Source organism: Patella vulgata, chromosome 4 (assembly GCF_932274485.2).
Source record: "Patella vulgata chromosome 4, xgPatVulg1.2, whole genome shotgun sequence".
Classification (NCBI taxonomy): Eukaryota; Metazoa; Mollusca; class Gastropoda; family Patellidae; genus Patella; species Patella vulgata.
Window position 1 is genome coordinate 9,891,109 of NC_065882.2, and position 25,061 is coordinate 9,916,169.

The following is a 25,061-nucleotide window of genomic DNA, read 5'->3' on the forward strand; positions in this document are numbered from 1 at the left end:
TCAATAGATCAAATAACCATGGTCAACATTAATACAATTATAACTGCCTCACTCTGCCCATAACTATTAAAACTGTCACACATTTACTAATATTATTCCGAGTCATGACCCTGAAAGAAACACCAAATAGTGTGAGTATGGCACTTCCTTCAACTGGAGTAAATCAACACCACATACAAACCCCGGAATCACATCTTGCACATTTGTTTTTACTTACACTACTAGTTGACACAATATGAGAATTCTCACAGAAAATGTTGTAAAACTGCATAACAAATCACAGATAAAACAAACCAAAAACGAACACAAAATATACTCCAATCAATCATTCAGGAAAAATATTGAACATTCATTTCCAAGAAATCTTTCAAAGGCTGGATAACTGTACGGCAAATTGCAGATTGAACAGATCATACAGAAGCTCAACATATACTGTACAATTAGATTCCCAGGTAATTTCTAAATTACACAGATCTCTTAAACTTTATGTCTTTGACATGAGTCACATGTTAGATATATGTTATTATAAGTTTGTTAAAATAAATAACTGCTGGTAATTTCACGTATAATAGAGTTGATCATGTACCTCACTAACTAACTGTAATCCTACTAATTTCAATGGTAAGCTGTATACATTGGAGTAAGACACGTTCTTCACTAACCTAACTGTTGACATTATAAACTCAGCCTATCTGTCTACTAATCATTTATAAGGAAAGAAAGATTTGAACACAGTCCAACAGTCCAATAAGAAGCCTTTCAAACTAAATGTCTGCTTCACAACTTGATATCCATCGCTACGGTTGGTGCACTTCACATATATACCTACATATAAGAGTAGAGTAGCCTGTATTCAGGCCATTACAGTATTATATTAAGTGAATACATGTTTACAGCACTCTTTTTTTCATAAGTCAGATTTAATATTATTATATTTTAAAGTGGTGGTAGCCCAACACAACCATTATATAAATGCTCTCATGTGTACTGCATATTAAGTCAGATTTCATATATTTACATTTTATCTATTTACCATAAAAATAATTACAAATAATACATATGTACAGTTTACTGTACATGTACCGTATGAGGGAGAGAGAGAAATGGGGTTTAACGCCACTCCACACAAACCAGGTCATTTCGGGACTAACATGGTTTAATTTTATTTCAATAATTCACTTGCGCGTAGGGGTCTTTAGCAGTGGGAGCAAACCAGAGGACCCGGAGATAACCCACAAGGTTGGACAGACAACCCCACTCCTTGTCAAGAACAACCGGGGATTCGAAACCATGCCAGCGCGCACATGCTAACCATTCAGCCATCCACCACCCCTCCCCCCTCCAACTCTGTACCTTATGAGAAAAAAGTCTATTATAAAATAATTTTCCATTTGATTGATGTGATTTGAAAACAACACAGTTACTTAGATTAAATGAAACGAAATGAAATGGTGTTTATCGTCTAACGGGCCTGCTCCAATTGGGTTAATGAAGACAGCAATACGCCCGGACAGCAGCGCTACGGCCTGCTCTTATATCAAATTCCAACTACCAACTAGGGACCTCGATTTCTTGTCCCATCCGAAAGATGTCCTTGTCAAGCCCTCCATCCTACATCACTGACAAAGGGAAACCACACCGGGAAATCCTGATGGACTTTCTCGGCCAACATCCGCGACCTCCAGGCTAGCTAGCCAGCGTCTTACTCACTTAGCCACTGTTGCTCCTAGTTACTTATTTCATGAATGGTCTAATTAGAAGCCATCCCTGAGATATCAACATTTTAATGACTTCTGAATATCGCAAATTTTCCACTGGTTTAACCAATTCGTGCGAAGAATACTTTTACTCTATGAAGTCATAATCAGTACTACGATTTTCTATAATATCATCAGTCTTTGGTTATTCTTTTTAAAATTAGGTCATTTCTTTTCTATAATATCATGAGTCTTAGGTTATTCTTTTTAAAATTAGGTCATTTCTTTTCTATAATATCATGAGTCTTAGGTTATTCTTTTTTAAAATTAGGTCATTTCTTTTCTATAATATCATGAGTCTTAGGTTATTCTTTTTAAAATTGGGTCATTTCTTTTCTATAATATCATGAGTCTTAGGTTATTCTTTTTAAAATTAAGTCATTTCTTTTCTTGATGAACATGATAATACTTCTTTAACATATGTTAAGGTTCATATGGACAAATGTCAATTTTGATTGGGTTTTTCCTCATCACTGTATGTCAAAATTAATATCTGAGGAGAGGCCTAAAATCATTAAAATAAATATAATTCTTTTGTAATCTGTCAAAACATTGATTGGAGAAAAGTTAGCTAGAGAAAAGTGAGAATTACGGACATCAGATGTTAAAAGATGTTACAAGCTTATAATATATATTTATATCCATAAGTTTTATAACTTCTTTCATCAGTTAACCCTGTATGTAATCACACACCTATATAAAGGCAATCTTACAAATTTGATCAAAGTAGACCAAACGTGTCTATGGGTTATGTTGACCTATTTTAGGGTGAGGAAAATGATCATCATGTTGATTTATTTGATAAAGGTCCGATATTCCAGAATAAACAAGTGAGAGAGAAAGAGAGAGAGAGAGAGAGAGAGAGAGAGACTAACATCTACTCGACACAAGCTTGGTCATTTCGGGACAGACATATGGTTCAATTTATTTAACAGGGGTCTTTAGCAGTGAGAGGAAACTGGAGGACCCAGAGAAAACCCACGACCAATAAATCGTGTTTGCAATGTCAAAGACTGTGGATGATACTGAGTTAGAAACTTGGCTCCTTTAAAGGGACAATAACACTCTTGCTGGCTTGACAGCTCCAGAAAATAAACCAGCGGCTGCCAGGCAGGATACGCCCCAGTTTCGAGAGATGGAGAGAGAACAAGCTAAAAAGAAAGCGATTTTTCGTACAATCAGGGGCCATAATTCAGGAAGTTACGGTCCGATATGCACGAATATCGAAAGGAACCGAGATCTTTGGGTTATCAACTTACATTTCAAGTTTCAACAAAATCGGATAAAAATTGTGACCTCTATAGTGTCCACAAGCTAAAAACGTGATTTTTCGTACAAACAGGGGCCATAATCCATGAAGTTTCGATCCGATACATGCCAATATCGAAAGCAGCCGAGATATTTTGGAGATAAACCTATATTTCAAGTTTCGTCAAAATCACATAAGAATTGTGACCTGTAGAGTGTCCACAAACAATTGTGTCCGGACGGACAGGGGCGACGGCATAATACGTCCACATGAAAATGTGGGCGTATAAAAATAGCCTTATTCTAAATACGACATGTGTTAGTGTCCTACCTGTTGTGTAAATTATCCATTAAATCCTATTTTACTTGTCCAGAGGGTTCAAAAATATTTTTAAATCCAAGTCACATTTGAAAAGCTTTACGTCAGGCTTTTCAAGTCATTTAGTTGAATTTTTCCAATTTTTTAAAATAGGTATGTTAAGATGAAATTTGTATCATCAATTAATTGGAATATTGTAAAATAGTACAATTTGTTGACCAGAATAAAGATTGTGACATATTATTCAGTTACAACAAGAGTGGTATTGAGCTTTTAATGGAAACAAGTAAATCATAATGCATTGTATTGATGTTATTGTGTGTCACAGCTATATTTTATGATAATTTAAGTGTTTTTATGTAAAATTTACAATACAGACAACATGATTAGTAGATATTTATGGCTTAGTCCAAACAATCGTGAAACATAATATACTGCCTTGATTTTAAATAATGAGGATGCTTTATGTTAATCACTATTTTATAATTACACCATAAATATCTGGGGGATGGATGGCTGAATGGTTAGCGTGCGCGCACTGTATCATAAAGTCTGTCATTGAGTCGACTGGCGTGGTTTCGAACCCCCGGTTGTACGTGACAAGGAGTAGGGTCGCCTGTCCAACCTCGTGGGTTTTCTCCGGGCCCTCCGGTTTCCTCCCACTGCTAAAGACCCCTATGCGCAAGCGAATTATTGAAATAAAATTAAACCATATGTTAGTCCCGAAATGACCTAGTTTGTGTCGAGTGGACGTTAAACCCCATTTCTCTCTCTCTCTCTCCATAAATATCTACACCAAGTATCTGTATGGATGAAATATATACAGCGTATGTATGGATGTGGTATACAGAAAACAGGGAAATATTGTATTAACATATTAAATTCTTCAGTGTGTGACAATTAGAAATCATTTTCAAACCAAGGTAAAATACTGGCTCTATTTCTAGGACACAATGTAGGTGTTTTACTGCAATAGTCTCTGCAAATTACTCCAAAATAATTTTCAGGCTACATTGACTGTACCTTGAACTATCCTTATGGTAACAAAACTACCATTGATTAGCAAAGATGGAATACCGTAAAAGACTAAATCTCATTCACGGCAGAATGGTGAATCTAATTCTAGAATACAATAGATGTTTTAAACATTCTAAGATCGGGAGTTTGATCCCTGCATTGACCGAGAAAGTTCATTCAGATTTTCCAGCATGGTTCCCCCTTGTCAGTGATGCTGGACGGAGGACCTGACAAGGAAAGCTGTTTAGTCGTTCGGATGGCACAAAAAACCTAGGTACCGTGTACACATTGGTGTGCACGTAAAAGGTCCCTTGACAGTTGGAATTCGATATAAGAGTAGGCTGTAGTGTCGCTGTCCGGGCAAAATTTCCCTCATAGCACACTGTATGACATATGCTCGTCTTCATTAGCCAAGTTTGGAGCAGAACAGTAGGACGTTAAACCCCATTTCATTTCATTTCATTTTAAACATTCCTGAGATGTCATGTTTGTTTACTGGAACAGTCATATTAATGTAAAATAATTTTCAGACAGTGGTGCCATTGGTAAAGCTGGAATACAGTGAAAAAACTAAGTCTTATTCAAGGACATTAGGATAAGATAGACGGCCGTGAGAATCGAACATGCAACCTATTATCTTTTGAAGTCACTTAATTGATTTCCTTTACTGTCAATATTACACTGGGGAAAAAATATTATTAAAAAAAATTGGCTGAACCATTTATTTAATTTCTTGTTAAAGATGCTGACAGATCTCTTAAGAAATCAATTATATAACATTTCTTAGTTTAAACGGATTATATGATATTTTATGCACAATATTTCAGATCAAACAAAAACTAAGATATCATAATTTAATCATTTAAGACGTGTGTTTGTTATCAATATCATAGAGGAAGAAAAATATTATTATGAAAGTTGGCCAAAGAAATTGAAAGAAAATATTATTATAAAAGTTTGTTGAAGAAATGGAAGTAAAATATTATTATGAAAGTCTGCCGAAGAAATTAAAAGACTTAATTTAAACTCAGATGTAGAAGGTCTTGATCTATACACTGTATTTAAAGATACATTATGGGAGATTCGATAACGAGTTGGCAGTTCTCACTATAATAGTTAACAAGAGCATCGCTAACGCAGCAATATACGTCCACATTCCTGTTTTGTTTGATATGGTCCAGTTTGCATTGAGGGTCTGTGAAATAAAACTGGGTTGTAGGACTGCTATCAGTTTAACACTTCGTTCACATTAACAGAACACAATTTTATTTTAAAACAATCGATGTCTTTATTCTAAAAGCATGGCGTTTCGAATAGGTATGCAAAGTTTCAAAAGGATCTGTTAAGAATTGCGGTCTGTAGGCAAAACACAAGACACACAAACATTAGGCGTGGCTCTGTCCCAAGGGGTCGAGCATGCACCAAAAATAATAATAGAGGTCGGCCTTAGGATTAAGGAATAAGTATAAATAGTAGCCTTAGGCTATAAGGAATAAGTATAAAAAAGTTTTCAAGATGATCGATTAAGAAATGCGGTCTGCAAGTGACACACAGACATAAAAAAAGAAAATGGGCGTAGCTCTGCCCCTGGGGGTTGGGTATTCACCACAAATAATAGGGATGTTCCTTAGGACAGAAGGAATATGTATGCTAGGTTTCAAGGTGATACGATAAAAAAATGCGATCTGTAGATGACAAACAAATAAATAAATATAATGGATGGGCGTGGCTATGCCCCTGGCGGTCGGGCATGCACCAAAAACAATAGGGATCATCGTTAGGGTATAAGCAATTCATATGAAATTTTTTCAAGACGATTAAGAATTGTGGCCTGTAGGTGACACACAGACAGAAAAAGAAAAGAAAATGGGCGTGGCTCTGCCCCTGGGGGTAAAAAAAACAATAGGGATCATCGTTAGGGTATAAGCAATTCATATGAAAAAATTTCAAGACGATTGATTAAGAATTGTGGCCTGTAGGCGACACACAGACATAAAAAAGAAAATAGCCGTGGCTTTGCCCCTGGGGGTTGGGCATGCACCCAAAACGATAGGGATGTTCCTTAGGGTACAAAGAATAAGTATGCAAAGTTTCAAGATGATACGTTAAGAAATGTGGCCTGTAGACGACAAACAAACAAATACAAAAAATGGGCGTGGCTCTGCCCCGGGGAGGCGAGCATGCACCAAAAACAATAGGGATCTTCCTTGGGGTATAAGGAATAAGTATACCAAGTTTGAAGAAAATCCAGTAAGAATTGCGCCCTGTAGGCGACACAAAGACACACGAAAAGAAAATGGGAAATGGGCGTGGCTCTGCCCCTGGGGGTTGGGCATGTACCCCAAACGATAGGGATGTTCCTTAGGGTACAAAGAATGTGTATGCAAGATTATAAGTTAAGAAATGTGGCCTGTAGACGACAAACAAACAAATACTAGAAATGGGCGTGGCTCTGCCCCTGGGGGTCGGGCATGCACCAAAAACAATAGGGATCTTCCTTGGGGTATAAGGAATAAGTATACCAAGTTTGAAGAAAATCCAGTAAGAATTGCGCCCTGTAGGCGACACAAAGACACACGAAAAGAAAATGGGCGTGGCTCTGCCCCTGGGGGTTGGGCATGCACCCCAAACGATAGGGATGTTCCTTAGGGTACAAAGAATGTGTATGCAAAGTTTCAAGATTATTAGTTAAGAAATGTGGCCTGTAGACGACAAACAAACAAATACTAGAAATGGGCGTGGCTCTGCCCCGGGGGGTCGGGCATGCACCAAAAACAATAGGGATCTTCCTTGGGGTATAAGGAATAAGTATACCAAGTTTGAAGAAAATCCATGAAGAATTGCGCCCTGTAGGCGAACCACAGACACACACACACACACACACACACACACACACACACACATACATACATACACACACACACACACACAGACAGGGGCGACGGCATAATACGTTCACATTATGAATGTGGACGTATAAAAACTAGATAATGTAAAGGCAATTTTCTGAAAATTTCATTCAATTTGATCCACGAAGAACCGAGAACTAAGCGAATAAAATTACCGCCTAGCCTCAATCATCATTACTAAAGTCAGTACGATAAACAGCAAAGTCTTGATTATCCATTTAATCGTTAAATCGTGAAGGAAAGTTATGCAGTAAACTGGCTCATAATCCACTAAAGATCGTAGGCTAGCGATGCCATCTAGAGTTGATTATGGTCTGGATAGGTTAATTGGTGTCTAATTAATAATATAGATAACATTTCAGGCCTAAAGAAAGACCTGCAATAAACAGGATTAGCTCTTGCATAATGTATGTTTAAGTCTCTAACACAATATCATCCAAAGTCTTCGTCATTAAAAAGACAAATTATTTGTCAATTTAAATCCACATTGATGTTGTGATCTTACCGGAAAAAGATGGGCTTCTGATATCCAATAATTTAGGACAAAATAAACATGTTACCAATGGTACACAAATCGTGTACCATAATGTGTTTCAGCGCCATTTGTAACAAGGGACTCGGAGAAGGAGGCTTATAGACATATTCCACAAATCATGTCAGACGGTGACACCATATTCTTATCGGGAGAGCATGCACAATAAATCTTATTGGTGTAGACTGGAATAACCAGATGCTAGAGATTGCCATTCGGTTGAGACTTCTGGTGTATTTTACAGAACATATCTGATTTGAAATTAGAGTAAAAACGAAAACTATTGAATGTAAATCAGTATACATTCATATTACATTATTATTATTACATTTGTATAAATTTCTAAGTCCTAAATATTAGCGATTTAGCGCCATTAATGGTTCTTTTTTTGTTATGTTGCAATTTTTAGGTTTGTCCATGGATGGAGAGAGCAATAAAAAGTAAGAAATATTCTAAGTAAAGAGAGATAGAAAATTGGAGTTTGATATCAACCCATCATAAGTAGGACATTTTAGGACCAACAAATTGTATATTTCACTGCATTAAACATACACTATGCAAGAGTTAAATCTGCCTACTGCAGGTCTTTCTTTAGGCCAGAAATGTTATCTAAATTATTAATTAGGCATTTATTAACATGACAAGACCATAAAAAGTCTTGATGCCATCGCTAGCCTGCGATATTTAGCAGATTAGAATATATTTTGTGAAAGAAAATTAAATGTAAAAATGGATAATCAAGACTTTGTTTTTTATCAAACCAACTTTAGTAATGATGATCGAGGCCAGTCTAAAATTCAAAAGCTATTACCTTGGTTCAGAGTGGAGCAATTTAACTGAAATTTTCAGCATATTCTATTTACATTATCTATCTTTCAACTATGATAGTGAGAAATGTCAGCTCTTTAACTAATCTAACATAATGCCCCTTTAATATGAGAAAACAGATAAAGCTATTCCTATTAGATCAAACTCATTTTTTTTAGATAACAGAAGAATGATTTTCAGTATGCTATAACCAAGCATTCCAATATGATTCTTGACAGATATTTTTTATTATAGTGTTTATTCAGAAATAATTCTAAGAACCAAATATATTATAGTTTGAAACAGCTATAGTCAGACTCAGATGCTAATCTCCTACAATATAATTAAATGTATTCATTGTTTTAATCATGATCTTTTATCTACATAAGTATTATTGTATAGTTGTTGAATAGCATTAACTAGACTCATTGTGTTTATTTACCATTTAATTAACTATTTAAATTAACTAGACTCATTGTGTTTATTTACCATTTAATTAACTATTTAATTTAAGTCACTAGTGGCAACATTTTATAATTGTTTATTGTACAACAAATTCAACTTAAAACTAGAGATTAGTATCTTGACAACAAAGTCATATAAATTACACTCAAGTTCATTACAGAGATATATTATTTTCGGTGCCCATTATTTTCACCCTAAAGAATGCACATCGTCTTGTTCATTCCTTTTTAGTTATAAAATGATTTTAATGTGTTGCTGGTAAAATAAATTCATATCCAGAGTATACAATTGTTCCTGATTTTATGGAAGTAACCCACTAGGTTACAATGCTATACACATACTCTAAAAGAAGTTAAACTTAAAGATACATTGCCTCGAAAGTATTTATCAGGTGGTTGTTTCCCCATAAGAGTATATGGCAAATTTGGTATATATGGTAAGTATAGACACCCAATCTTACCAGAAAAAATACTGGATTACCCCAAAAATATCTATGCGCAAGCACTGGGAAAAGATGTCAGGGTATCACCACCAACTGGCAACCGACTGTTGTCTGCCAGCTTATTGTGTGCTAGCTTGACTCAGAGAGCGGTTGTTATTTCTTGATCAAATGGTTAGGCGGTTTGGAGAACATTGAGGGGTGTCAATAAAACAGCGCAAAAAGAGGTTGACAGCAAATAATTAAGAATTTACTTAGGCCTCAATATGTATGATAAATGGACAGTAAGTAATAAAAATACATTTTGAAAAATGGATCCTCCCACAATGAATTGAGCTTACATACATAGCATCTAACAACAGTTTATTTATAGCTTGGGGTATCTCCCCACGAAAACAAATTTTTGAGAGGGAATTGAAGCAAATTTTTGATAGATTAATTAGTTTGAATATCTTCAAATGACACAGTTTGTACATGGGAAAGTGTGTTTAACAGGAAGAAGAACTGATTCAAATAGTTATAACTAATCAAATACACTATGACTGAATATTTATTGGTGACAGGTGAATAAAAACTACTGTAAGACTAGTACTGTCATACATATGAATATTGTGACACAATTTTCACCAGATTTGTTGATATCCTTCACCATAGAGAATCACATCTTCTGTGCAATGGTTTAGAGTTTAGACCAATGGGAAATACTGAGCCTAAATAACTTTTGATCAATAAAAGATGGTAACTTTAAAACCTAAATTAAGTAGATTTCGTAACTTTGATTGAAAGTTACCTACACACAATGATCAATATAATTTATCTTAGACCAAATCACACTAATAGATGTCCAGCTTATGAGTTGTCTAGACCACCAAGATGCTTATCATTTAATTTGTATGACAAAACTTTGAAAGTTGACAAGTATTAATGAAGCCATTTTGGGTCGATTTTTGTTAAAATGAAGTCACATTATATGTATTTTCTGTTGTGCAAACGCCATGTGTGTGTGTGCAAATAAAAACCATGTGTTTTTAAGACACCGGTGCTTGTCAGTAGTGCATGATTGAGGTCCTAGATGTTCGGACTGAATGAAAACTGAGGTCCTGTATACACGTCGGCATTCACTTAAACCTTGCCATAAATGTGATGAAGAGCTTAAACATACAACAGTTTCTGAGATAAAAGAAAACATGGAAAAAGACGTGAGCAGTGGATAATCTGAGAATTTAATTAAGCTTTGATTTTTTTATGATGAATGGGCGGTAATTAAAGACAACATCATCTTGTATATGCAATGAATTCTCCTCCGGCTTCACACCTGTTGCTTAAGTAGCATGTCAGCCAAGTCATGTGACACAAACATGACTTCTTTTAATACATGGTTGGACAGGCGATCCTACTCCTTGTCACGTACAAGCAGGGAATAGAAACCATGCCACTTGACTCAGTGACAGACCTTCTATTCCAACGCACATAAGCTAACCATTAAGCCATCCAACCTCCCTATGTCAGAGGATCTCTTCTATTATTTAAGCTGGTCAGATATAAATCAATGATCATCAATGATATATAATGGATGAGGTAGATACATGAACCAAGGAACTAGACCATCATGTTCTTCCATTTTTTTTTCCTGCTTCAAATTAATCAATAAAAAACCTCCAATATCAATCAGCTTTCTTTTCCCCACTTCATCTTATAAAACAAATCACAATGATTTTAAACACAAGTAATTAATGGCCATAGTAGTTTTATTTAGACAGTGGATGACTTTGCCAATTATTTTCTTCCACGATTTACAACAAGGTTTTAGAACATCGATTTTCTTTGGGGGGGTCTTGGACTACATTCACTTTTTTCGTACTTTTATTTTGATCTGTCTTTTTAGACAGCTATTTTCTTCTACGATTTACAACAAGGTTTTAAACATTGATTTTCTTAGGGGGGTCTTGGACTACATTCCCTTTTTTCGTATTTTTCATTTGATCTGTCTATTTAGACAGTTATTTTCTTCTACGATTTACAACAAGGTTTTAAACATTGATTTTCTTTGGGAGGTCTTGAACTATATTCTCTTTTATCGTATTTTAACTTTGATTTGATCATTGTCTTCTAACTGAAGCTTTTTGGGGTGGATTAAATCTTTAAACGGAATTTACTTGAACAAAATCAATCAGAAATCAACAATTCTGCCATGATTAAATATATAGATCTATAATCAAGCATTATTGGTTATCAATTTGCAAGAAATGAACAGAGAACAAGTGATTTTTCGTATAATCAGGGGCCATAATCTGGGATATTGCGGTCAGACATGCGTCAATATAAACAGACATTTCAGCATATTCCCCTTACATTTACATCATCTAGGTCCCGTGTATTAATTGGTATGCATGTAAAAATCCCTTGGCAGTAGGCCATAGTGCTGCTGCCCGGGCAAAATTTCCCTCAAAGCACACTGTATGCCCGTCTTCTTTAGCCCAGTCGGAACAGAACAGTGGGAACGTTAAATCCCATTTCATTTCATTTCACATTTAATCTGTGTCATCCAAGTGCATTGAATAATTCATGAATTTATCTAGGGTAGTTTTATTTAGAAACTAAAATCATCAATGAAATTTTAATGGGTTTGTTATTTTGCTTTTTTTTTTACAAATGAATAATTTGAAGTTGTTTAAAATACATTCAGAGTTTTTTTTAAGAACTTTTTTCGATATGAATTTATTTCCATTGTAATGAAGTGGAGGTGGTAGTCTGTCAGCTATTGGAGGCAGCGGTAGCTCATTGGTAAGAGGTCTGGATTATCGAATAGAGTGACCTGGTTCGAATATCGAAGTAGGCCGAGAGAAAAATTGGTATTTTTCAAAACTGGAGATTCTCTGTCAAGTCAAGTGTTGTCTATTCGTTGAGAAGGGGCGAAAATCTGCATCCACCAATGTTCACATTGGTGAGCATGTAAGAAAAAATATGTAGTGTTTATTTTATTTCATCTTTCAAAGTTTTTATACAGAGAATGCTCGTGATCAACTCTTTAGTTGGATATCAAGCACTTTATAAACAGATTATTATTATCATTACTTGAATATTAAAATCAATATTCACTGTGACCACTACAACTCAGTATTGTATCCAAGTGCTTATCTTAGCCTGCAATGGATTTTTATATGGATTCAAGTTTTACATGAACAAGGAACTGCATGTTCCCTGTATACGTTAACTATCAACGTTATTATAGAGAAGCACTATTGTAAATACTGTATCTTTCTGTAGGCAGGTACTGAAGAGTTATCTTTCCATTGATTATGACCAATGCTTATTTGTTATGTATGTACTGATTTCTTTCAATGTGAGATGTTTTTCTTTCTACCTACCTGTCTACCTGTATTTATTTAGTTTGGTTACACAGAAATATGTAAATTGTAGGGAAAGGGGTGATGGGGTGAATGAGAGGTTGTACATGTTTGCTTCAGAATGTAAGGTCCACCATGGAGACAAATGGTGCGGTTTCAGTGCGGAGTAGTCAGGCTTGCCTGTCTATTGCCTAGCCTCAGGGATTTTCTTGTTTTCTCCTCCTAATAAAGACACCTACATAAAGTGAATGATTAAAAAAAAAGTGTACCATATGTTTGTTTCAAAAACTGACCTAGCTCATGTTATGCAGATTGCTGCCAAGTAGAGCAACTGAATAGAGTTTACTGTCTCATCAATACAAAACTTCAGTCATTTTGAGACAAGCAGGTGGTAATTTTATTTCTACAGTTATGTGTACAATGTGAGGTTGTGAAATATTTTCTAGACAGTGGTGTTTCATATGCAGTGTTGTTTCCTAGACAGTGGTGTTTCCATCTAAACCTACACTTAACCTTTTGGACACCTGCGGCCTGTACGACATTAGGCTTATATACTAGTCTTCCAGGGTAAAAATGGACCAAAACTTGGCTAAAATACTGAGCAACTGGTATATCGGCCAATTCAGGTACCTGTTCATTACTAATTGCCTGAACAGGTACCTACAGGCTGCTAAGTGCTTCAGCCAAGGAGCCTCCAGGACAGTCTTTTGGTTGTTGGGGCCCAAAGGGTTAAATGTTTTCCAAGCATTGAAGGTTCTCATGCTAATATTTTCATGTGGAGACCACAGTTTTTTGTACCAGCCACAAAACAAGGTACTTCTCCAATTTAACCTTGCTAAGGTTCAATCTGGCCTGAACCCCCAATATTCTAGTTGAAAGTCCAGCGTCTGGACTGCTTGACTTCTTTTTTTTGGGGGGGGGGGGGGAGGCTTTACACCCACTTCCACCTAATGTGATATCACAGAAAAACTGCTTGACTGCTCATGATCCTTTAACAAAGTGAATGAATGAAACTTACTATAATCTTCCTCCACATTAACATCATCTAGTTCTATTTCTTCTTTATCTTCTATTGTTATAGATGGTGTAGTACTAGTGACAGGAGTCGTGATTACCATTTGATTAGCTTGTACTGAAACAAAATATATTATCTTATTTACCAGCTGTTTGTTGTATCTTGTACCAGTTATTGCTTTCCTTTGAGTAATGAATGGATGAATGAAATGAGGTTTAGCATCCTACGTTTCTGCTCCAACCAGGCAAATAAATACAGGCATATGCCACGCAGTGTGCTTCCCTTTGAGGAGAAATCCATCCCTTGTACCTTGATCTGTTGTGAGGGATGTCAATCTGAGAGATAAATGGGGTTTAACATCCACTTGACACAAACTAGGTCATTTTGGTACTAACATATCGTTCAATTTGAGTGTAGGGGCCTTTAGCAGTGGGAGGAAACCGGAAGACTCATAGAAAATGTACAAGGTTGGACAGATGACCCTACTCCTTGTCACATACAACCGGGGAATCAAAACCATGCCAGTTGACTTAATGACAGACCTTATGATACAATGTGCACGTGCTTACCATTCGGCCATCCAACCACCCTTAGTTACACATCAGATCAACTCATTTAGTGGCTCAGTGAGTAGGACGCTGGCTCACTAACATGGAGGTCCCGTGCTCGATCCCGATGTTGTTTGAAAAAGTTCATTTGGATTTTTCGACATGTTTCCCTATTGTAAGTGGTGTAGGACAAAAAGTCTGGCATGGGACAACGCAAAGTAGTTCAGATGGATGAAAAACGTAAAAGAAACCTTGGCAGTTGGAATTCGAAATAAGAGTAAGCTGAAGCGCCGCTGTCCAGGCAAAATTCCCTCATAGCACAGTTTATCTCCTTTAAACATGCTTATCTTAATAAATATTACCCTTCAATTTGGAAAACTATTCACCACTAAAATAAAATATTATAAACTCACCTAAGTATTGTTGTAGTTTTTCATATTTTGGACCATGATTATATCTAACAAGTTTTAAATTAACAACTTGTCCAGTATTACGTAAAACTTCCACTGCTTGATGATTCGTATAGCCATGTAGAGATAATCCATCAACCTGTTGATAAAACAAACATTATAAAGAGATAGTGCACCTGGAAAACTAAAGCTATAAAGAAATAACAAATGGAAATCATCTTTTAAACATAGTAAAGGGTTTAATCCCGAGTGTCATTTAGTGATTGAGCACATTAAAAAAGACAACACAATTTTATATAATACAATCACTGATTTATACACATATAGCACAATGTTTCGACAAGTATCCTCTTATCGTTATCAAGTATCATTTGTACTTGATAACGATAAGAGGATACTTGCCAGGGGTTTGCCAGGACTTGTTCATGTTCCTAAAGCAACGACTCTGAATTTTACAACATCTAGCTGTTGCTAGATTAGTCTGAAATTCCCAAACTTTTAGGTAGTTATCTCCCTTTACCACACATACGTGTGATACAAACACATAAAGGAATAGATTCATTTCAGCTGTTGATAGCTTTTTTTTTATCTAGTTGAAAAACTCACGGAAAACCAAAAAAAATAACCCTACTAGCATAATGTAAGAATAAAAAGTTGGACCAAGATGTGAAGTGGGTCATAGCATAATCATAGCAGAAAAGCGGATAGGTCCAGCAACCTTGATATTGAATGAAGCTTGAACTTTGAAACTTGATTATCACAGCTAGACATTGGTAAGCACACAACTTGGTATTTGCGATGAAATTTTCCATGGAGGAATCTGAGAGGTTCACAGCTATTGAAGACGGGACCTGTTATTCATTAAAACCATACAGAAGCAAAATCTAAAACCAATGCCAACAAATTTCACGCAGAAATCCAAGTCAGTTTTGAAAAATTCCATATAGAACAAACGAAAAAAAAAAAAAACTTTAATAAAAGGTTTTGAAATGATTTACCTCGATAATTTGATCATTAACTTGAATTCTACCATCTTTTGCTGCAGCGGATCCTTCTGCTATACTTTTCACAAAAATACCTGATATGTCTTCTGCAAATATAGAATAACAAACAATAGTACCAGTGATACAAATACATGATAAATATACGCATTAAACTTTACGGCAAGACATAGACCAACAGGCCTTCAGTCTCGATGATTCAGTCTTGTACTCTGTCAAGCCATCTTTGAAAATTAGGAATCAAACAGAGTTATCTCCTCTAACATGTGATTTCGAGTCATAGACATTGAGAGAGTCAATGTGCTGTAGACCTAGTTGGACAAGCAACCCTACCCCTTGTCACTTACAACCACGCCAGTTGACTCAATGGCAGACCTTATATGATACAGCGTGCACGCATGAACCATTCAGTCATCCAACCTCCCTAGAAGCCAGAGAGCTCAAATTGAACAAACAAAATTAGGAATATCATTTTCCCAGTGCCAAAGGCCATCGCATCCCTGAATAAAAGGAGTTTTATCCTACCTGTTCCCGGGGTCTCCTCTCCTCCTATATAACCAGCTATAGTGATACCAACACCTTGATGATCTTTAACTAAATCAACATCAAATACTTCAGCACCATCCAAATCTTCGTTCATTTCATACGCCGGTTGCTGTAATTCCAAATACTACAGATATAAAAAAATACAAAATAATCACTTTTAAAATATTGTACCAGAACTATCCGTTCAAGCCAATGACGATCATTTGAATTTTTTGGACATGATCTGATTTGTCTCGAATTAATCCATGCCAAAATGTACTCAAATAGATTATCTAACATTAAACCACATGCTGAAATCTAACTATTCAATATTTCAATAAAATAAATGAAATGAAATGGGGTCCTACTGGGCTAATGAAGACACCAAACAGTGTGCTATGACAGAAATTTGGCCAAGACAGCAGCACTATTGCCTACTCTTATATTGAATTCCAACTGCCAAGGGATCTTTTACATACATGCCAATGAGTATACAGTACTTAGGTTTTTCGCCCCATCAGAATGACTAGATATAATTTGTCCCTTGTCAGGCCGTCTGTCCTGCACCACTGACAAGGAAGATTCAATAAAGTATGACCTTACTGAAAATAAAACCTCCAAATACAATATGGGAAAATTTTACGATAAGATTCTAAACTTCTACTTACAGGATGAACTTGAACTTGTCCCTGCATATCTCTATCTCTATCTCTCTGCATCTCTCTATCCCTCTCCCTCTGCATGTCTATCGCGGCATCTCTTTCGGCATCACCTCTTCTATTATATTCATTCTGTTCATCGGCCATTCCCTGATCTATACTCTCCTGGTTATCCATGGCCATTATCTCATTTATTTGCATAAGATGTTCATCTAAGGCATGGGTAGCGATGATAGGGGCATGAGGAACCTGGAACGGTGGCGGTTCTAAGATCGATCGGGCCACTATCAATCTAACATGGCTGCCACTCTGGCGTAACACTAAAGCCACCTGTTCCGAGCTCATCCCGCGAACATTGACATCGCCAATCTGGAGAATGTGATCCCCACTGCGTAATCGACCGTCCTAATCAAAAAAATAATAATAATAACATTTGAACCAGGTCTGGAAACAATGATCACACCGAATTAGTACCAGATATTTTCACTGTAACCTGGGTATCATTTAATTTTGTGTATTTAGCACTAATTTCTTTTACATTCATTCAATATCAAATCTATTCGGAGAATCTGTATTCATTCCTAATACTTGGTAAACATCTGTCATCGATCCACATTCCTCTGAAAGCTGGTAGGCATTTTCAACAGTATCATATATTGGCTTACTCTACTTGGTAGTCCAACTACCTGGGATACTTCACATGCACAGCACATCTGGGATGGGTGGGGTGGATGTCCACTTGATTGATTCAACACCATTAATCTTATTGGCCCTATATCATTGAGAACCAAGATTGGGGTTGTATAGACATTTCTTTGTAATGATCACAGAGATTCACTGCGGGGGTTTGAGTTGGTTTTAGAGAAATGTGTTCTTACACTGTCAGCTATGACACCAGGAAGTATTGTTTTAGAGCAGTGATTCTCAACCACAGAATTTTGAACGGCACACTAAGAAAATGTGAAAAACCATGTGATCCCAATTGAGTATTCACTGGTGTCTACTGATAAGTTCACAGCTGTGGTTTTTTTTATTTAGTTTGAGTCATTCGATGTGTTTATGACTAATCTCTGTCTACGGTTGTATTCCATCTGACTTGCCATGTTTTTATTTTGCAAAATTCAAATATTTTTCATATATATTTAGCCAGGTGTGCTGCTATTTTTTCATGTGTTCAAAGGTGTGCCGTTGGCAAAAAAAGGTTGAGAACCACTGTTTTAGAGAAAATGTACTTACATTGTCAGCTATGCCACCAGGTAGTATTGTTTTAACAACAACACCTGTACTTCTACCGCCAATAATACCAAATCCTAAACCAGTACCATCATTAATCAGATCAATAACCTCTATCTGTGTCCATTCTGTACTCAACTATAACATAAACAAATATAACCACAATTAATAAACAATTATTCTGTACTCAGCTGTAATATAAACAAATATGACCAAAATTAATAAACAATTATTCTGTACTCAGCTGTAATATATACAAATACAACCAAAATTAAAGATACATTATGTAAGATTTAGATAAAGAACTAGCCATTCTTGCTATAATAGTTCGAAAGTAGATGACGTAAAATGAATAATTTGAAAATTTCATTCAAATTACTCTATTGCAAGCGAAGATATTAGCCTTTGAAGGTTTGACGGACGTGTGCAATAACTTCAACCACTGTACTGGTTGATCGAAACTAAGTCTTGGTCCTCCATATTTGATTAAATCAAAGTATCGCTGAACCATTCTAATCTATTTAATATCGGAGAAAACTGATGCCATCAAGAGTTGATTAAGGCCAGGATCAGTTAAGGCCAGTCTAATTAATACTTTAGAAAACATTTCAGACCTAAAGAAAGACCTGCAATAGGCAGATTTAGCTCTTGCATAATGCATGTTTAATAAACAATTACAACCAAAATTAATAAACAATTATTCTGTATGCAGTTGATTATATAAACAAATATAATGACATTATAATAAACAAGTATTCTAAGAATATTGCTGAAGCAATACAAGTCCCCTTCAAGACACCAAAAGATTTTTCAATGCAAGAATTTATAAGCGGTTGATACTGCGAATTCATATTCAAATATGTTTAGATGAAACAAATTCTGTAAAACTGAATTTTCACTGAATTGGTCTGTAACTCTGCTATATACAGCAGTGTACCAAATGTTTTTATGTACCGCTTGTCTCACTGCATTTTATGTACGGCTTGTCTCACTGCGTTGATAATCGGTACTGATAGGTCAGGAGATGTATGCAACATTTTATAATTGGAATACTGCAGGGCATCTAGCTACGGACAAAAATAGTTTCGTGAAATTGGTTTGGTCCGAGTGCCCGGAGTGGTCATTGGTACAAGTTGTCATGCATTCTCAATTGAGTTTTAAGCACACTGGCAGAGTATGAAATAAAGTTAAATAATACAAAAGTATGCTAATCAGTGTTTTCTTCAACATGATTAACAGTGTATCTTCAATATGAACATATAAAGAGAATATTAAACAAGTCTAAAGGATAAATACAATTCAGCTCTCCTTTATTCAAGAAAATGTAGAATTACTCTTTCAATATAATTAAGTAGCGTTTTTTACAGGAGCTCTTTTTTCGTTTTTGAAATTGGCAGTTTTTTATGGCTTCCGCATGATTTTGTAAATGTGAAGGACTGCTTTCATTGTCAGTAAGAAACAGACTTGAAAAATTATGACGGTTCAATCTTCATGGCTCACTCCAGGATTTGAGAGAGAGAAAGAAATGGGGTTTAACATCCACTCGACACAAACTAGGTCATTTCGGGATTAACATACGGTTCAATTTTATTTCAATAATTTGCTTGTGCGTAGGGGTCTTTAGCAGTGAGAGGAAAGTGGAGGACCCGGAGAAAACCCACTAAGTTAGACAGGTGACCCTACTCCTTGTCACGTACAACCAGTGAATCGAAACCACGCCAGTTGATTCAATGACAGACCTTCTGATACAGCGCACATGCTAACCATTCGACCATCCAACCCCCCTTCCTGGATTTGAAACCAGGATATTCTAATTAAGAAGACAATGTCTCACAGCTCGACTACCACCACTGCCCATCTAAAATATAAGCTGAAAAGTCTACCACTGTTACTGTCAAATAATTAGTCTGTCGATTTGTTAGCGAATCACCATAAATCAACAGAAAATATAATAACTAGCATGTCTATGAAAACAAATTTCTGAATTGTGTCTCAAACAGTTCTAAACCTACTCTCCGAATTGACATTGATTTATAGCTAGTATCCCCCTCTCTCAACCTACGGACAATATTTCAGATTATATCATCATCGCATGTATATTTATCTAATACAATCACTTTCTTCAATAACATTAAATCACATCTCTGCTGTATATACCACCTTATCCTAGTCTAGCATATTAATCAAACTTCTCAAAGATCCCTTGGCAGTTTGAATTCGATAAAAGAGTAGGCCACAATGTCGCTGTCCGGGCAAAATTTCCCTCATAGCACAATTTATGGCGTATGCCCGTCTTCATTAGCCCAGTCGGAGCAGAATAGTAGGACATTAAACCCTATTTCATTTCAATTATCAAACTTCTCAACACCAGAGTACAGAAATTAACACTTATGACATACAAGACATACAAATTTACCCAAATCATCTAATTTACCATAATTACGTGAATCCTTTTTACTAAGTCTCTTATTTGGGTCAATTCGGAGAAGTAAATCTTACTAGCATGTTGACTTGTCAAAATTCCTTTGATCTTTTCACTCATCAAGAGAAATAAAATGGAATGAGAGAGAGAGAGATCGTGTTTAATGTCCACTTGACACAAACTAGGTCATTTCAAGACTAACATATGGTTAAATTTTTCATTTCAATAATTCGCTTATGTGTAGGAGTCTTTAGCAGTGGGAGGAAACCGGAGGACCCGGAGAAAACCCACGAAGTTGGACAGGCGCCCCCACTCCTTGTCACGTACAACTAGGGATTCGAAATCACCCCCCTAAAATGAAATGAAATGGGGTTTAACATCCTACTCATCATCAATAGAGATTAAATCTTAAGTAATCATCCCAAATCTACTTTTATTTTGTGAAAATCTATAAGTGAAATTCAACAATTCTAAATACATCCATAGGTGAAATTGAATAGTTATTTGAATAAATATCAGACTGATAACATCAAACAGTCTATTGAGATGTCAACACCAAATGGGCTATATATATATTGCCACACTTATGTTACTGGTCAGTTTTCCAAGTAAGAGATGTTCAGCATTAGGGCACAGGGTCTTAGTACATAATTCATAAAGATTAGATAAAGAGCTGGCAGTTCTCACTATAATGGTTAAAAACTAGATGATGTAAGGGGAATATGCTGAAAATTTCAGTCATATTGCTTCACTCAAGCAGAGAAAGCTTTATTTTAAAATCATTGTAGCCTCAATTGTCATAGTTTCTGCTGTCACGATAATTAACAAAGTCTTGATTATCCATTTTTGTGTTTAATCATCAACAGACGTTGAACAGCAGATCGAATTAAAATCCAGTAAATATCGCAGGCTAACGATGGCATCAAGATTTGATTATGGTCTTTTCATGTTAATAATGTCTAATTAATCATTTAGATAACATTTCAGGCCTAAAGAAAGACCTGCAATAGGCAGATTTATCTCTTAGATAATGTATGTTTAAGTTTATTAGTTTACATGGACTAAAGAAAAACCTGCAATAAGCAGATTTACCTCTTGCATAATGCATGTCTTAAGTAGTATGTTATAAGAAAAGAGAGTCAAACATTTGAGATTCTTCAAAAATAATGCAACGACCGAAGCTTTAATTCTAAATTAATATTCAACATCTAGAATGATTAAAGATATCATTATTGACGGCACAAAATTTTTTCTGGCTTCCATAAAAAATTGTCAATAATGAATTGACTAATGCACGAGAAATATGTTTTTCGGTTATATTATTATTTATTGATTATTGAGAATGTCTTAAAACTTCTATTACCAAAAACAACCCGAGTTTTAAATAATTGTGCAATACGGGAGAAAGAATTCATGAAGGATTCATGAGAATTTTTTTGGTAAATGAATGATCTGTAATTCAATGATCTGATATTCGGAGAATGAATCAAGGTTAATAAACTTCACTCTATCATATCCCACAATCCATTAACCCTTCGGATCAGGTCGCATTATCTCAATTTCATGCAATTTCAAGCTAAACATCTGATTCCAGTCACGATATGTATATCAAAAAATAAATTGTCATATGTATCAATATTCTCTTAGTATGTTGTCATGGAAACGGTAATGAAACAGAATTTTAAGAGATATTAAAATCCAACTGACATACATGTATTTAGAAAGAGAAGTTGAAAATATTTGTAAAGCAGCTAATGTCAGAGAGAGAGAGAGAGAGAGAGAGAGATGGGGTTTAATCTCCACTTGACATAAACTAGGTCATTTTGGGACTAACATATGGTTTAATTTTATTTCAATAATTCGCTTGCACATAGGCATCTTTAGCAATGGCAGGAAACTCCACTAATATATGATTTAATTTTATTTAAATAATTTGCTTGCGCATAGAGGTCTTTAGCAGTGGGAGTAAACAAGAGGGCTTGGGAGAAAAGCCCATGAGGTTGTTGGACTGGCGACGCTACTCCTTGTCACGTACAAGCGGTGAATCAATACCACACCACTTATGATCTATTGTACACATGTTAAACCAATCAGCTACCTACATGGAACTCCCCCTCATGGAATGGGACAGAACATTTCCTTAATTCTTGCGACAATCAACATCTGTGTCCCTCAAACAGGACATTCCTTAATTCTCGCAACAATTAACATCTGTGTCTCAAATAGTCCAAATAAACAGCTACCTACATGTAACTCCTCCTCTTGGAATGGAACAGAACATTCCTTAATTTTCGCGACAATCAACATCTGTGTCTCTCAAATAGTCCAAATAAACACAGACGTTGACATCAGATTTTTATGACCTTAGCTCTAATGTTAGAGGACACAATATTTAAATATTGAAAGAAAAGAGGAAAAAAAAAAGGGGAAATCTTAACGAAGGCAAGTCAGCTAATCAATATTCTCCTCTCGTCAATCGTTACTAGTGTCATATGGGTCAATAGATTTGGAATAATTTGGTGTACATTACAAATTGAGTTGTCTCGTCTGCCTAATGGATCGTCTCAAAGATAATTTTATACAAATGCATATGTCCATATATTATATATACCAGTACTGTATACCTGTGTTAGGTGTCAATGAATGTGGAACAATTCAAGTAGCAGGGAGGGAGGGAGGGAGAGAGAGAGAGAGAGAGAGAGAGAGAGAGTTTAACATCCACTTGACACAAACTAGGTCATTTCGGAACTAATACGTGGTTCAATTTTATTCCAATAATTCGCTTGCGCGTAGGGGTCTTTAGCAGTGGGAGGAAACTGGAGCACCCGGAGAAAACCCATGAGGTTGGACAAGTGACAGGGGCTAAGTGAGAGGGACGCAATGACGAGCTCTGCGTCATGGTTTTGAGTTTTTGCGCTCCCTTGAGTTTTTGTGCCCCCTTGCAAATGGCAAACAATCACGCGGTCTCAATGCGGTTTTCAACATTATAATCATAATGCTTAACCGGTAACAGAAATGTATCGTTTGTCAGATATGCTACGAATCAACTCTAGCATGTTCCACACAGCTCAATATTACCTGGCGGCACTGGGAGCTTATAAATATTGTTTGTGGGGGATGGGGGGGAATATCATGGGTCAATACATCTCTGACAAGTGGACCTCAGTTTTCCGTCCCATCTGAACAACCCAATATTACCTGGCGGCACTGGGAGGGGAGGGGGGGAGGGAATATCATGGGTCAATACATCTCTGACAAGTGGACCTCAGTTTTCCGTCCCATCCGAACAACAGTACACATTACCTTATACAAACGGGGTTGTTTATTACATGCCATGAATAAATGGTTTAGAAGTTCATCTTAAAGATATGGTTTTATGTCCAAAAAATAACTAAAAGCTTTAAAAGTTAAAAAATAAACCTACAGCTCAAGGTAAAGCCCAGCTACTATGGCACTTTATATACTGGTCAATGACTAATCAAGCAATAGCCACATGAACAAAACTTGAATGAATGTCCCAAAATAAGAAACTCAGGTATAGAGCTAGTTTTCTATTGACGTGTTCGGTCGGTTACATGGAAATGGTCAAATTAAATTTGCATTAGATCGACTTTCGTTGGTGTAAATACGAACATGGAAAACAAGCTTTACAGGGCAGAAGGTAAACATTCAAATAGAGAGAGAGAGAGAGAGAGAGAGAGGTTTAACATCCACTTAACACACACCAGGTCATTTCGGGACCAACATATGGTTTATTTCAATAATTCACTTGCGCGTACGGGTCTTTAGGAATGTGAGGAAACCCGGGGACCCGGAGAAAACCCACGAGGTTGGACCGGCGACCCTACTCCTTGTCATGTACAACCGGGGAATCGAAACCATGTCAGTTGACTCAATGACAGACCTTATGACACAGTGCGCACATGCTAACCATTTGGCCATCCAACCCCTCTCAAATCTAAAAGAAGTAATATAAAATTATATACCGGTTCAGCTTTACAGATGGGAAGTTGTGGGTAGGCTACGGCATGTTGTCTTGACTTCAAATAACACATGGCAGCAACTAGTGCCCCACATATTACATCGTGGTATGAACGTCCAACTTGCTCCATTTAAAGACATCACGACGTGGCAAACTTTACAAATCTCTACACATTTTTGGTGAATAAAACATTGTAAATCACAAAATCCATAAACATAATCATGATCAGCATTTAAACAGAAATACACTTATGTATGTAGAAACTTTCGAAATCTGGATATAAACACAATCGTGAACAGCATGTAAACAGAAATACACTTATATGTAGAAATTTTCAAAATCTGAATATATTTTTATCCTACTGATATATTTGTAAACGCTTTGATCAACACACAGGCTTAAAATTGTAATTTGCAGGTAAACTCT

The 25,061-nt window shown here is 36.1% G+C and overlaps 1 protein-coding gene across 8 annotated transcripts in view; it reads right to left on the reverse strand.

Annotated features, from left to right (window-relative positions):
- Nucleotides 1–25,061, reverse strand: part of LOC126819075 (multiple PDZ domain protein) — a 243,265-nt gene that overhangs the window by 131,100 nt on the left and 87,104 nt on the right. For 5 of the 8 annotated variants that reach the window (XM_056100528.1, XM_056100526.1, XM_056100530.1 and 2 more), the window contains 6 exons: nt 18,235–18,369; nt 17,008–17,403; nt 16,340–16,484; nt 15,812–15,903; nt 14,817–14,952; nt 13,859–13,972 (listed from right to left, as the gene is read on the reverse strand). In XM_056100528.1, the coding sequence (XP_055956503.1) occupies nt 13,859–13,972; nt 14,817–14,952; nt 15,812–15,903; nt 16,340–16,484; nt 17,008–17,403; nt 18,235–18,369 (1,018 nt within the window). Of the gene's footprint in view, nt 1–586; nt 801–13,858; nt 13,973–14,816; nt 14,953–15,811; nt 15,904–16,339; nt 16,485–17,007; nt 17,404–18,234; nt 18,370–25,061 lie in introns of those variants that run through there. The other 3 variants (XM_056100527.1, XM_056100531.1, XM_056100532.1) reach the window with 3 other exon arrangements.